Source organism: Drosophila takahashii, chromosome X (genome assembly GCF_030179915.1).
Source record: "Drosophila takahashii strain IR98-3 E-12201 chromosome X, DtakHiC1v2, whole genome shotgun sequence".
In the NCBI taxonomy this organism is placed as follows: Eukaryota; Metazoa; Arthropoda; class Insecta; order Diptera; family Drosophilidae; genus Drosophila; species Drosophila takahashii.
Genome location: NC_091683.1, coordinates 18905123 through 18919028, shown reverse-complemented (window position 1 = coordinate 18919028; position 13906 = coordinate 18905123). Strand labels below are relative to the sequence as shown.

The 13906-nt window shown below is 39.3% G+C and overlaps 1 protein-coding gene across 1 annotated transcript in view; it reads right to left on the bottom strand.

Annotated features, from left to right (window-relative positions):
- stx (ubiquitin-like domain-containing protein stuxnet) overlaps positions 1–13906 on the bottom strand; it is a 34396-nt gene that overhangs the window by 1918 nt on the left and 18572 nt on the right. Inside the window, exons 2-3 of the mRNA XM_017146778.3 lie at positions 12830–12917; positions 61–2169 (exon numbers count right to left, since the gene is read on the bottom strand). Of these exons, the coding sequence (XP_017002267.2) occupies positions 61–2169; positions 12830–12917 (2197 nt within the window). The remainder of the gene's footprint in view (positions 1–60; positions 2170–12829; positions 12918–13906) is intronic.

Here is a 13906-nt window from a genome sequence, read left to right as displayed (position 1 = left end):
CTGCAAGTAGGTCAAAATATTAGAAATAATATTCTTTAAAAGTATATTAGCTACCCTTACCACTTTGCTGCGCGACCCATGATGCATCCCGCTGCTGGAGGAGTTCGTCGAGGAGGAGCCACTGCTGCCGGAGGATCCCGAACCCGATACCGAGGATCCCGTGGTCGGTGCCTCGAAGCTGATGCGCGCACCTCGACCATATTGCGGCGTGGCACTCAGCAGATCGTTGAGAATGTGAATCACCGTCGAGATGTCGCGCTTGGGCCGCCCATAGCGATCCTGCAGCGCCGGATTCAGGGTGCCCGAGAAGGTGCCCGAGTAGATGCCCTTGCCGTGGTTCTTCATCGACTCGATGACGGCTCCCGAGCCGCCCTTGCGCGTCGGCTCCTCGCCACTGGCTCCACTGGATGCACTGGATCCGCTGGATCCACCGCTGCTCGAGCTGCGGCTGCTGCTGCTCACCACGCCGGCGCCGGACAGATCGATCTTGTGGGTGAACACCTCCTTGGAGAGTTTGCGCAGTGTCTGGGTGAGATTCCGCGAGGCCTCGGCCAGAGTCCTGGTGTCCGACACGCCCAGCAGCGAGTCCTCGGGTTCGCTAGCTGTGCTGGTGCTAGCTGTTGAGCCTCCTGATCCTGCTGATGATCCTCCTGCTGATGATGATGCTCCTCCTGCTGCTGCTGCTGCCATCGCCTGTTCCAGCTTGCGACGCGACGACGAGGAAGACGAGGAGGATGAGGAAGACGAGGCAATGGCGGCTGCATTAACCGACGACTGGTTGCCGGCGCAGCTGTGGTGGTAATAGTGGCTACTGCTGCTGTGACCGTGACTGTGGCCATGTCCATGGTAGTGACGATGCTTGGTCCTGGTGATGCGGTTATTGCCCGTCTTGTGCAGCATCGAATTCCCCGAGAAGGTGACTCCAGCGCCCGTTGAACGTGCCGCAAATCCGGCATTCGCACCGCCGCAACTCGACTCGGGGCACTTCCCCGGCGAACTGGTGGCTCCTGATGCAGATCTGCCCACCGGAGCAGCGGCGGAGGCGGGAGGGGCCACCAGCGGAGGCACCACCGACGGCGTGGGCAGGCGCGTGCACAGGCACGAGGTCAGCTTGGCGGCTATGGGATCCTGCTGACAGCCGCCGGCGGTGCAGGCACCACTGGAAGAAGCAGAAGAAGACGGGCTGGAGGCGGCGGCGGAGCTGCAGCTGCAACTCGAGGCGGCAGCCGTCGTGGGCAGGGGAATGTTCTTGATGGCCGTCATCTTGATGGGACTGGACACGAGATTCGACAGCGACTTGATGGGCGAGGGCTCCAGCGGGGGTTTGCCCGGACTTGATGATCCTCCGCCGCCATTGGAGGCCACAGGTCGTGCATCCTTGAGGGCGAAGCTCTTGACGATATTCTGGATGCCGCCCTTGATCAGCAGCTTGGTGAGATCGGGTCCGTTCTGGGCCTGCCCGGTGGTGCCGGCGCCGGCGGTTCCTGCCCCCGAATTAGCTGCTCCCGAGGAGCTGGGCAAATCGCCGTACATCTTGCGCAGCGAGGACATCCCACCGCCGCTGCCCGCAGCCACCGCCGAGGCGTTGTGATGATGGTGGTGATGGTGGTGGTGATGGTGATGATGATGCCCATGCCCGTGGCCATGGCTGTGCCCGTGTCCATGACCATGTCCATGCCAGTTGGCGGCATGCAGGCTCGGATGCTGGTGGCTGTGCACGTGGCCATGTCCGATTCTTCCACTTGATCGCTGGCCAGATGAGCGTGTTCTCGACGAAGATGAAGTGGATGATGAGGATGAGGAGGTGGTGGCGCCACCGGTTCCGGTGCTTCCGCTTCCGCTTCCTCCTGCCACCGCCAGCACAGCCGACGACGAGGAGGAGGATGAGGATGTGCCGGTGGAGCAGCCAGTGCCAGCTGGCATTGCAGACGCCGATGACGATGACGTTGTGGTGGCGGCAGCGGTGGTGGAACCACCTGTGGCCGCAGACACTGTGGCACCACCGCCACCCGCCGGATTAACCGTGCTCAGCTGCAGCTGGATGAGCATCATGTGGTCGCCGAGCCGCATGCTCAGATTGAGCGGTGTCTTGCCGCTGAGGAAGTCATTAACCTGCGAGTCGTTAAGCGATTCCAGCGCTTGCATAACCGTATTCTCGGGACGCTGAGCCTGCAACGAAGGAAGGGGAGAATTCAGGGGTTACTAATGGGATCATTAAGCATAATATACACTGATAAAAGAGATTACATTTTTAATTTAAATATTTATCGCAATTTATTATTTTTATATACAACAAGAGAGAACTAATAATGCAGCAAATCGACTGCTTGAACTGCTTGCACTGCTTGAACTCTATTATTATCTCATAACTTTGTAATGAATGGTCAGATTTATAAAATTCTTTCGACATTTCGATGGGTACATTATTTATTGCAGCTCTATACTCCCAACTCTATAGACACTGCCCCCTGCTTTCAATAAGAGTTACATAAAGACATACCGCATTCCAAGCAGATGAATTATGCCCGTCGTCATTTCCATTTCCATTCCCTTTTCCTATCGACCTAGACCAACTACTACTATTCACAAACCCCCTTTTTTCAGAACGTACTTATTACTTCTGGCGCTGTTGTTATTCTACGTGATTAAATGCGACGCCTTTGTGTTGCGTTCAAATATTTGCGAATAAAGCAGGCGTTAAAGTTGCGTCACAGAATGAAAATAAAGGGATAGAAAATATGGTGTCCCAAGAATAAACTATATTAAAGCCCGTTATGAAAACAGCAGTGAAACGAAAAGTAATTGCGAAAAAATTAAGAGCAGCGAAAAGGCAACAAAAGGCAAATATATAGTGAGTATGTATATATTGCGACTCAGTTCGAAGTTTGATTTTTGTTTTTAGAGGTCTGGGTCTGGGTTAATTAATCATTTCCATTGCATATGCACGTACAATGGCGGTCAAGCAATTAGTAGCGATTACTCTAGATGGGGGAATTTATCAAGGGGGATTTTTCGGATGTATAATGCTATTAAAAAAAATTGTCAAGTTCCCCAGAAATATAAGCTTGGGAAATTTTCTTTTTTTTTTAACTGCTATTTTTTCGACACCAACTGTTTGCTCGTGGCCAGCAAGTGAGTAACAAGTGAGCCCAGGAGGGGGTCATGTTTTAATTTTTATTGACTCTGCGCTGACACAGTGACCCAATAATATTCAAATGAAGTCGACTTTAGTTTCAGTTCCAGCTCAAACGAACTGAAACCGAATTGTGAATGGATGCCACCGAGATGATAATGATGATAATGATGATGATGATGATGATCAGGGGATCTGCCCACTTTCCCTTTGCCATTTGACGTACAATGGACCTTATGCAACCACGTGAAGTTTCCCTCCCAAAAAAAAAAAGCTCAGCCTAGCAACCAAACCAAAAGCAAAAGTTATAAAAGAAATGGAAGCAAACCACCGAAAACTAAAAACTAAAATAAAAAACCAACTTGGAGCCGAGCCTATTTGTTGACGTTGTTGTTATTGTTGTTGTTGTTGTTGTTGTTACTCACGATGTTAAGTGTACCAAGGTCAACTGACGTCGCACGCAACTTACGTCATCAGCGAGCCAACAGTCACAGTCGCAGCGAAATCGAAATTTTCAAATTTAACCCAAGAGCAACACCAAAAACAGCAACAACAGCAACAACAACAACAACAACAACAACAACAACAACAACCGCAACAAAGGCAGTCAATGCTGTAATTTATTAACTTTGTGCAAATTGACTCTTTTTTTTACGTTTTTTTTTCTTTGGCAGGGAAAACGCTTTTTGGTCAACCGGTTTCGGTGGCTCACAACTCATACAACTAACTAATACATCATAATCGAAGCCCTAGATTCCCCAACCACACACTAAATGCATAAGAAGATTTAGTTTTTAAAAACATAGGCAACTGATTTTATTAAAAAACCAATAAACTTTTCCTTTCTGGGAAAATACTCATGGTTTGTGTTTCCTAAAGGATTTTATTTAATTTCTTTAATTAATGATTACATATTTCATTTCATATACTTTCATATATAATAATTTATAATTCAATTCAATTTTCATACAGTTCCCTAATTTTTTCTCATAAGCCATATAATATTTTAAATTAAATCAACTATTTGTTTTGAGTATTTTTAGTATTAATGTCTCAATTTGTAGAACCCACCTAGAATATGGTTACGTTTAAAACTAATTAATAGATCTATCCGTACTATTCTTATATAAGATATTGGGTTATAAAGCTTTCAATCCCACTCAAAAGGGTTAAAAAAAGAATAAAATTTCTGAAACACTAGGAAATAAATGTAGTATAGATTAGAGTGCCATCCTCATATTTCTCACGGCAACCTCATCTCATCTTCATATTTTTACAGGCGGGAGCAGTGCGCACTCGAAAAATCCAAGTGCGTACTACAAAGAGAGAGAAAAAAAAATAAATATTTGTACATTTTGGGGACAAAGCAATTTTTTGCGTTAGTTTTTAGCTGGCTATCTTTGCGTGAGTGTGTGTGTTTTGTTTGCTGACCATGAAATTATTTTTATTGCGTAGCGTTTTCAATGGAAGTTTCGCATGTGAGTGGACCGACGGTCGGGCCGTGCTGTGCCGGGAAAACACTTGACAATGTGTAACAAATTAAATTGGCCAAAACTGATAAGGGAGAAACCCCTCTGCCACCACCTTGCAACCACTTTCAACCCGTTTGCAGGTATATTAGTTGGACTTTTTTATAGTGCCAGGCGGGACAAAGACAAAGACCGGCGCCACCGATGACGCCCTGTTTGCCTTCATTATCTGGACGAGGAGCTCGTTCGGTATACAGTTTGCGAGGCATTGGGCTTGACCACGTAACCCGTTTTATGACTTGCCAATTGGTTATTGGCTCGGCTTTAAAATTGAGCTATCTCGAAAGTACAATAGTTATTTGTCGCATTTTGGATTTCACTTTAAAAAAAAAGTATGTATGTGTCACACGATCGGGCAGCAAAATCATCGTACATAGTTCGCCTTTGTCTTGCGAATGGGGCTTCCCCCTTATCTGTTTAATTATGGGAAACTTTCATTATATTGTACATAAATGTCAAAAATGTAGCTAGTAAGTAGAAACAACGATTTTTGAATGAAACATCACAGCAAGAACTTATAAGTATATTTATTTATTCTGACTCAAAAATCAAATCTATGTATAGTCAAAAAATAAATATATTTTTTAAAATATTATTAATAATCGTTTTAGAGCGAATATTACTTTTTTCGTCTGTAAATTAATTGTTATCATATCAAAGCAACAACTTCAGGCGCCAGTGCAAATATTGCTTTGGTCTGATTAGAGCAAATTGCAGTTTAGAAATCCGCAAAACAACAACAGCAGGTGATTTCCTTCGCCAATTATTACTCATGCCCAACGGCAATTAAAGCGAAACTAATAATAGCGATTTGTAAATGGCAAAAAGCAGATCTGGAATTGCCAATCGATTCACAGAAGTGATAAATATAAATGAATGTGCTGCTCATATGAATAAAATATCTCTGTGCGAGTGGGCAAAGGTAATTCACTTTAGGAATTTTATCAATGGAATCTCGAGTTCGAATCGATTATTTTGTTTTAAAGATATATATCTCCCACTTCCGTTCCGATTCACACTTAACAGTGCTGTTAACCGCTCTGTTATCCGACCCGAAGATAAACCGGATTCACGGAAATTAAGTGAGTAAACTTAAGTTCTTGCGTTTCCGCTCACTACGTTAAGCTATGAACAAGAATGCACCACTTGTTGACACACTGAGCGGCTCGAGTAGTTGATAACTGGGATGACGAAAGACGAGAAAGTAATCTGAACGAGATGAAGACGTTCGGGAAGAAAAAATCGAAGCAGATGGTGAAAAAGATATCGAGAGTCAGAAGCACAGGTTGATAAAGTTAATTCCGAAATGATGACAACGCTAATTAATACAAAATATTTCAAACTTTTTTTTTAACATTTAACAAAGAAACGTTTGGGAATACCCTTGACTGTGAGATCAGAAATATTTAATTTTTATTTAAATTCCTACGATTATAAGTATTTGAATGAAGCTTTGAAATGAGATATTGCAGAAAGCTAAATATAAAACTGCTTGCACTGCTTGATTTTTATTTTGTTATTTAGTCAGAACTTTTTAATGAATGGTCTGATTTGAAAATTTTCTTCTACGTTTCGATAGGTATTAATAAACACAACATTTGCCATTATACTTTTCTAAAATCTTTATCCTGATCAAGAATATATATAGTTTTTCACGAATACAATATAACCTTTTACTCTACGAGTAACGGGTATAAAAAGTACACAATGACGCCACTTTTAATGAAGATCTATAGAAGAACGCTGATAAATAGTAACGTCTCGACGATGAGGCATCCAACTTGGTTGGGTTGGCCCCAACACTGCCGATAGCACTTCGCATTCCATAGTCAAGTGAGTTTCGAGATAAGTTCTCCGAATTCATTGAAGAAAAACAGATAGACAGAGATGGCGATAGGGATGGAGATGGAAATGGAAAAGAAAATGCGGAAAGAGATGGGCGATGAAGTTTCCCAGACAAAGACAAATAGAACTGGTTAATAACCTGTACCCATGGCTTCTTTGGCATCTGTTGCTCATTCTTAAGCATTTCCTTTCGCCGTTTTCCGTTTCTTTCTTTTCTGGCTATATTTTTTTTTTTTGTATGGCCAAAACATACAAAGGACGCATAAATTCGACTGACTGGTCGGTCGGTCACACCCATACAAAACACAGAATACACCACGAACCACCAGTTCATATTGTTGTCATCATTTTGGCTGTGGTGGGCGCCGCATCGCTGATATATAACCATATCATTTTTGGCTTTTTATGAGTGCGTTGCGTGGTTCCATCTTTGTTGCTTTGTCTTCTACTTGCTGTCCCACAGTCCGTCCCCATCATCCCACCATTACCATCAGCATCATCATCAACATCATCATCACCATTCTCGATCCTCCATCCTTCACAAACCGTCGTGTTATCATCGCTCTCGCCCTTTGTTTGCCGCTAGCTTTTGTCTTGTGCTTCGTTGTTTTGCGAAGACTTGCAATTAAAATCATTTTCATAAATCTATGCAGCCATCCCCCCTTTTTTGCCACCGCAGCTGACCAGCATGGCCGAAAAAAGAAGTCCTGGGTTCGAATACCGAAAAAAAAGAAAGCAAAAGCAATTAATTTGACAGGGAAACGCCAGCGCATCATTTAAGCGACATAAATAATAAAACGAATCGAAACGAAACGGAACCACTCGAGATGAGTCGCTTTGGTGGGTGGTTTTTGGGGGGCGTTGGGGGCGGGAGAAATCACCTCTCGGTCATGGTGCATGGCATGGTAGTGCGACTGACAACGCCCACCCACTTGATTGTCACTGCTGTTTCAGTCAGTTCCTTTCTACACAGAAAACAATTTGACCAAAGATCAAATTGATATGTGATGAAATTGTTAATTTAATAATTTTTATTTTCAAGTTATTTATATCATTATGATATGAACAAATATTGTGTTTATCTTATTTTAAAATATTTGTTTGGTATTTTAAAACAGTATTTTTATTACTTATTATGAAATTATAAAATATTAATTTTTGACATTAATTATATAAAAAGTGCAAATAATATTATTTATTTTTTATATTATTTTTCTTTAATATTTTTTAACCAAATAACGAATATTTTTCCCCAGTGCAGTTTCTGCAGCTGATGTCTCTTAACAACGAAATCGAAAATAATGACAAAAACCACAAAAGGTGGCCCCAGGGGGCAGAAGGCATACGAAGAATAAAGGAATGACAGAAGTCTGCGGGGATTATGATTGAGCTGTTAAAAAAACGGCCAAGCAAGGTGCTTCGTTCCACTGGGAATATCTTAATGTATATTGGAAATTTTGAGGAGTGAAAATAGAGCTGAAGAAAATATCGACAGTTTGCTATTTCTCAATATTTAATTTGTGTTTCCCTTCAAAACATTAAAAATATCGAGTGAAATGCGAAAATTAAAATCAAAAAATTATATTTTGCATGAAACACAAACAATTAGCTTCTTTGGTTAAATTTTTCGGCTTCTGATTCATGATTTTATGACATTTTTATTATTTCTCAGAATAATTCTAATTATATTCGCTTTATAATTTCATTTTCGAATTGTCAAAACATTTGCAAACATATGAGAATCCCCGGCGGGGCCAACTATGAAAATCGAAAGTGTCGCCGAGGAGCCCACTCATCTCCATTCGGCGACTTATAGACTAAATAAGTATACGCACCATATGACCGCACGTTGCCAAGTATATATGCCTTTCTTCGCACCCGTTGCTATAATAAACTTTACAGAATATTATTACTGCTAATAGCAGCTGAAATAATTCTCTCCCTTTCTTTCTTCTTTTTTTTTTTTGCCGACAATTTTTGGCTGTCTGCGATGTGTCAAGATAAAATTGGAGCAATATGCAAATGTCGTGGCAGACAAATGAGTATATATTTAGGCTGTATGCAGCAGTAGGAGCAAATGGAATTTGTTTATTCCTCCCGTTGATCCAAGATAATTGCCAAATAATTTCTGTTTCATTTCTGTTTAGGCTGAGAAAAACATGGGTGACTTTTGTGACCCACAAGCAAAATATCGAGATCGGGATCGGTCACCTTTCTGCTTACTCATTCAGCCATTCTGTCATTCAGTCAGTGTGGTGTCAATAAATCCAGAGATGTCTCCATCAAATCAACCTGTCACTTGTTAACACACATTTAACAGTGGGCGAAAAGGGGGCGGGGAAGGGGGAGGGGCAGGGGCCAGGAGGTCCAACAACAACACCTGTCCAGGTTGACAAGCAGTCGCCACCGAATTGCAATGTTTCGGTTTATTTTGCCTGTTGCTTTCGGCTACTCTGTGTTGCTAATTAGGAGGCAATGGCATGAGGTGGCAAAAAAGAAAAGAAATATAAAATACTGAAGCATCGTGACTCAGAGAACAGAAAGATATAGCGACAGCAGTGGGGAATAGAAGGAAAGACAATGCTCCAGGCCTTCACGTGGCACTCCTTTCGCTCGGGGCGGCACATAATAAAAACACAAAATTCCTTCACAGAGAAAAATTGTTGCCAAATTGGAGAATAATCAAATTCCTAAGTAGAGCTTAAAATAATATCGAAAATTTGCTTTTTCTCGATATTTAATGTGTTTTCCTGGAAAACATCAATATTATCGAAACTATATTGTGAAAACATCGATTCAAGCTTTTTTCCTAAATCTAAAATTTTAAAATTCTTTTTCCTAAATCTAAAATTTAGTCCTAAAACAGCGTTATTCCTTTTCGCACAGTGTAAAGGCCTCACGCCTTTCTGGAGTTCTGGCATTTGGCGCCCGACCCCTCTAATTTCTCCTCCTTTACCGTCTTATATTTATTTCGTAAATTTGCTCGACAAACAACCATAGCAATTTCCAAAAACAAAAATAAATAAAATTAACAGAACAACAGAAAAAGTTTAAATGCTAAAGAGACGCAAATTGTTAATTGGCTATTTAAACATTTTTTTTCTTATTCGTACGTTGCAATTTCATTTTGTTTTGTAAATAAATTTTAATCAGCATTTTTATTGACTTTTTCATCGGGAGACAAAGGACAGAAGAATAAGAAGCAGACAACCTCACGTTTTAATTTCGGCTTTCTTAGAAGAATTCATTTTAGTTGAATTTTTATGTTGGTATAATTAAAGCAAAGTTGTATTTGTATTTTGTATTATTATTTCTTACAAATGGCAATTTAATCATTTTAATGGAATTATTAAAAAAATTAATGTTTACAAGAATTTTGCAAGCAAATAATACGTGATTTATAAAAATGGGATGATACAATTTTAATCAATTAAAACAATGAGAAAAGTTATGAGCCTATTGCTCTTAATGGTTATTGTGTATATATATATTTGTACGTATGGACAAATGTTTGCATATAGGTATATGTAAATTTAGCTGTTGTGTTTTGTGCTCGTCTTTTTTTTTTGGGAATTTTTATGGATTTCTCGAGCACGCCAAAATATTTCTTTGTTCGCATCACAAAAAATTGCATGAACTTTTATTTACGTGTGTGTTTTGAATGCAATACGAATTGCAATAAATATGGCAAACAAATGTCCGTCAAAGTAACAAAGTTACGTACATACACATGTACGGAGCACATAAAAATCTGATTTTAAAAAATTGCCTGAGCGATAAAAACTGTTCGATGTTGTATGACTTTTATTTATTATTTTGATATAGCAAATATATTTGGCAGTTTTTTATTAAACTACTAGAAGTAGGTTTAGCTTAAAAAAATATCGACAGTTTGCGATTTCTCGATATTTAATTTCAGTTGTCCCTTGAAAACATCGATATTAACGAATTGATATTGTCAAAATATCGATAAATTTCGATCTCTATTTTTAAACCTAGTCGAGAAAACAAACTTTTACATATTAAATAATTTAAATGATGGTGCTTAAGTAGCTGGCTTTCTTAACCTACATTTTTACAGTATCATGCAAGATGTCAGCCTCATGTAAATTCAATTTGTATCTTTGTTTCTCACACCCAAGTGACAAAATTTAAGCAGAGACTTTAACAAGTTTACAACTACTCTTTGTCATCAGTTTCTTACCTTTCACATGCGCAACTTGAACCAATTTCATGTGAAAAGCAATTGAGACAATGGAAAATAGGAGGAGAAACGGCAACACGGCACAAAATGCATAAATGTTATTAAATAAGATAGAAAAAATAATAGACAGACGGTGCAGACAAGAGAGGAAAGAGAGCGGTTAGGCCAATATTGATAAACGTTATGTGGCACTGTTGCCAGAGATTCAGGTGAGACCGTTGATTGCTGATTGCTTATTGCTGATTGCCTCACCTGGCGAATCGGTGTCACTCCAAGAAAAGCTGAAAAGCCATTACAGCAGCTCAAACTTACCCAAAAAAAATATCCAAGCAAAAAATAAAATCAACAATAAAACCAGTGATATGAGAAATATCTGAGATAACATATGGGATTCCACATGCCGAAGTTTTTAATCAAGAGATTTCGGTACTAAAAATAATAATATTAAACTTATTCATATATCATATCATTTTATAACAAAATATTTGGTAAGAAGAAACAAGACACTTTTATAATAATTTAACTGAAACAAAGACCTTATATTATAAACTTTTAAGTTTATCAAGCTATTTTCCTAAATAAACCCATTGACAAAATGTTGCAAATGGCGGTTGGACAAGCAACTTGTTGCTGCGGCAGCATGTTGCAATGTCACGCGCGGGATTTGCAAACAAAGAGATTGGTAATACTGTGAGCCAAGTTGAGAGTGGTATTACTTGAACCAGGTTAAAGAAAAAAAAAAGACCGGCTCATAACTCAAACGATAAACAGTAAATCAAACGGAAAAGCGCAAAAAAAGAGCAAAGAGAGATCATGAATAGTGAAGAAACCAGAATAAATATATAATACTAGGTAGGATTAGCAATCAGGCTTTATAAATTCTATTGCATTGGGGTTTCAAACCCAAAATCTTCTCGCGAGTTCTTCATGTTCAATATTACGATTTATATTAAAATATATTTTAAAACATATTTATAATCCAAAATCAACTGTTTTTACAACTATTTCCCTGTTCAGCCGTGTAAATAGGGAGCCGTTCCGATTCCCATTCCCTTAGCTTAATTTTTTGCCACCACCTCACGAAAACTCAGCTGCGCATACAAATGCAAACTTGACCTTTACGCTGCGCTGGCGTTTAAATTAAAATTGGTCAAAACTTTCTCATTAAAAACACGCACTGTACGTTGGACGAAAAAAACCTTCACAACTCAAACCCAATGACCAAAATGAGAAGGAGGGCTAAAAAGAGAGCTCAAAAGCTCTGCAAATTTGGAGAAAGAAACATAATGATTGTCAGTCAACTCCAAAACTCCATCTCCATTCGACCAAAAAGGTTTCGGTATTCGTTGAAAATACAGCGGCATAAATTGAAGGCAAACTGAACCGAAATCGAGCTTGAATATTTCTTTCTTCCTCTTTTTTTTCGTTCAGTATAATATAGTATGTATCCTTTCAATGCTCTTTAAAGTATGTTTTTTACGACTTGAATTCATATAGGATTAAGCCAACACCCCCGTGAAAGGCATTCGAAGTAGGCTAAACCAGTTGTTGGCCGGGGGGCCGATCGAAAAATGTGTGTAATAAAATAAATATGTAAATAAATTAAAATTCATTAATGTCAAACAACTTTGGCAACGACAAATGACGACCAGCCGCCGCAACAAGAAACCGATGAACAATAATCAGCAGAATTCGAATGAGAAACGGAGAATTAGTCGAATTAGTCACAGTCGAAATGATTAAAATTCCTCAGGTAAATAATATCTAATCGTCCCATATTCATTATTCACATCGAATAAAGAGAAAAAAGATTTTTGGCATATTAGAGAGTTTTTTTGGAAAGCGGTTTTAAATTAGGACTTAAAACGGGGTCAGGGTTACAGCTTGACTTTTAAATATGTGACTTGGCATTCGGTTAATATCTCGATTGACATTACTCTGAATCCTGTTTAAGCTTTTAAATTAAGGTTTAATATTACAAAAACAAAGTAGAACAAATTCAGAGTTTAAAACTTTAAATATTATGGAATATTAGTTTTGAATAGCTCTTCAATTTTCTTTATCCTAATTAAAAAACTGTTCATACAAAAATGTTATCTCGTTAATTAGTTGACTTACCAATAAACCAGTTTCCACATTTGGGATCAAAATGATCTTGGACCCGTCCATTAAGTTGTGATCTCTGAGCGTGCCATCCTGAAGTTCCCTGCAAGATAGAGATAAAATAATCATATCGGTTAGAAGATCATATCAATAAATGGTATAGGGGTAGGAAAAAATGATTTAAGCGGGCGGTATGAGTAAACAATTTTTAAAAGAAAAAAGAGAACATAACTAAAAATAAAAAACAGAGCCGAACGACGAATTTTGTGTCGATTCAACGCAAACCAACAAAAGGCGTGCGCCAAGTTTTTTTCTGATAATGATTGTTGTTGTTTTTGAACTTCTCTCGATTCTCCACTTAACAGTACAGTCACACAAACATGCACAAACAATTGCACCCAGAAAACAAAATGGACTAAAAAGGGGCCTAATTACCTAAAATTTTAGGAAATATGGCCAGAAAAACGCGCCAAGGCCATGCATTACCTAAAATGTTGTCCATGTGGACTATATTTTGTACGCAGTCTTGAATTTATTTCTGGTAATGGTTACCTAAAAAAATGGCTAGTGGACTAGATTTTTAGGTCAGAATTACCTAAATATTAGGTATTTAAAAAAAAGCTAGGATTTTTACTATTGATAGTAACATATTTGATTATTTTAATTGCTTATATTGTATTATTCGGAAAAGCAAATATTTTATCTTTCTGAAAAAACAATCACTTTATTTTGTCCTCGGTGGGAATCGATCCCGGGTCTTCTGCGCGAGAGTCCAATAGGCTAGCCTCTGGTCTACGGAACTACTTAAAGGCCCTGCGGCAAAACCAAAGCCTGCTTCAAGGGGCTCAGGCGAATTCTATTTTTAGAATAGGGCACTATTACCTTAAAAGTAGGAAAATAGTCCACGTAGGTATTGATTTTATATATTGAAACTTTTCCATCACTAGCTTTAAGAAAAGTCTAAAAAATTTTTTAACATTAAACTTAAAAAACCGAATAATTTGTTTATTAATATTAGGGACCAATATTTGTATTAAGTTGTGAGTGATAATCGACTTTAAATTATTCCTAAATTTTAGGTCTTATGGACCA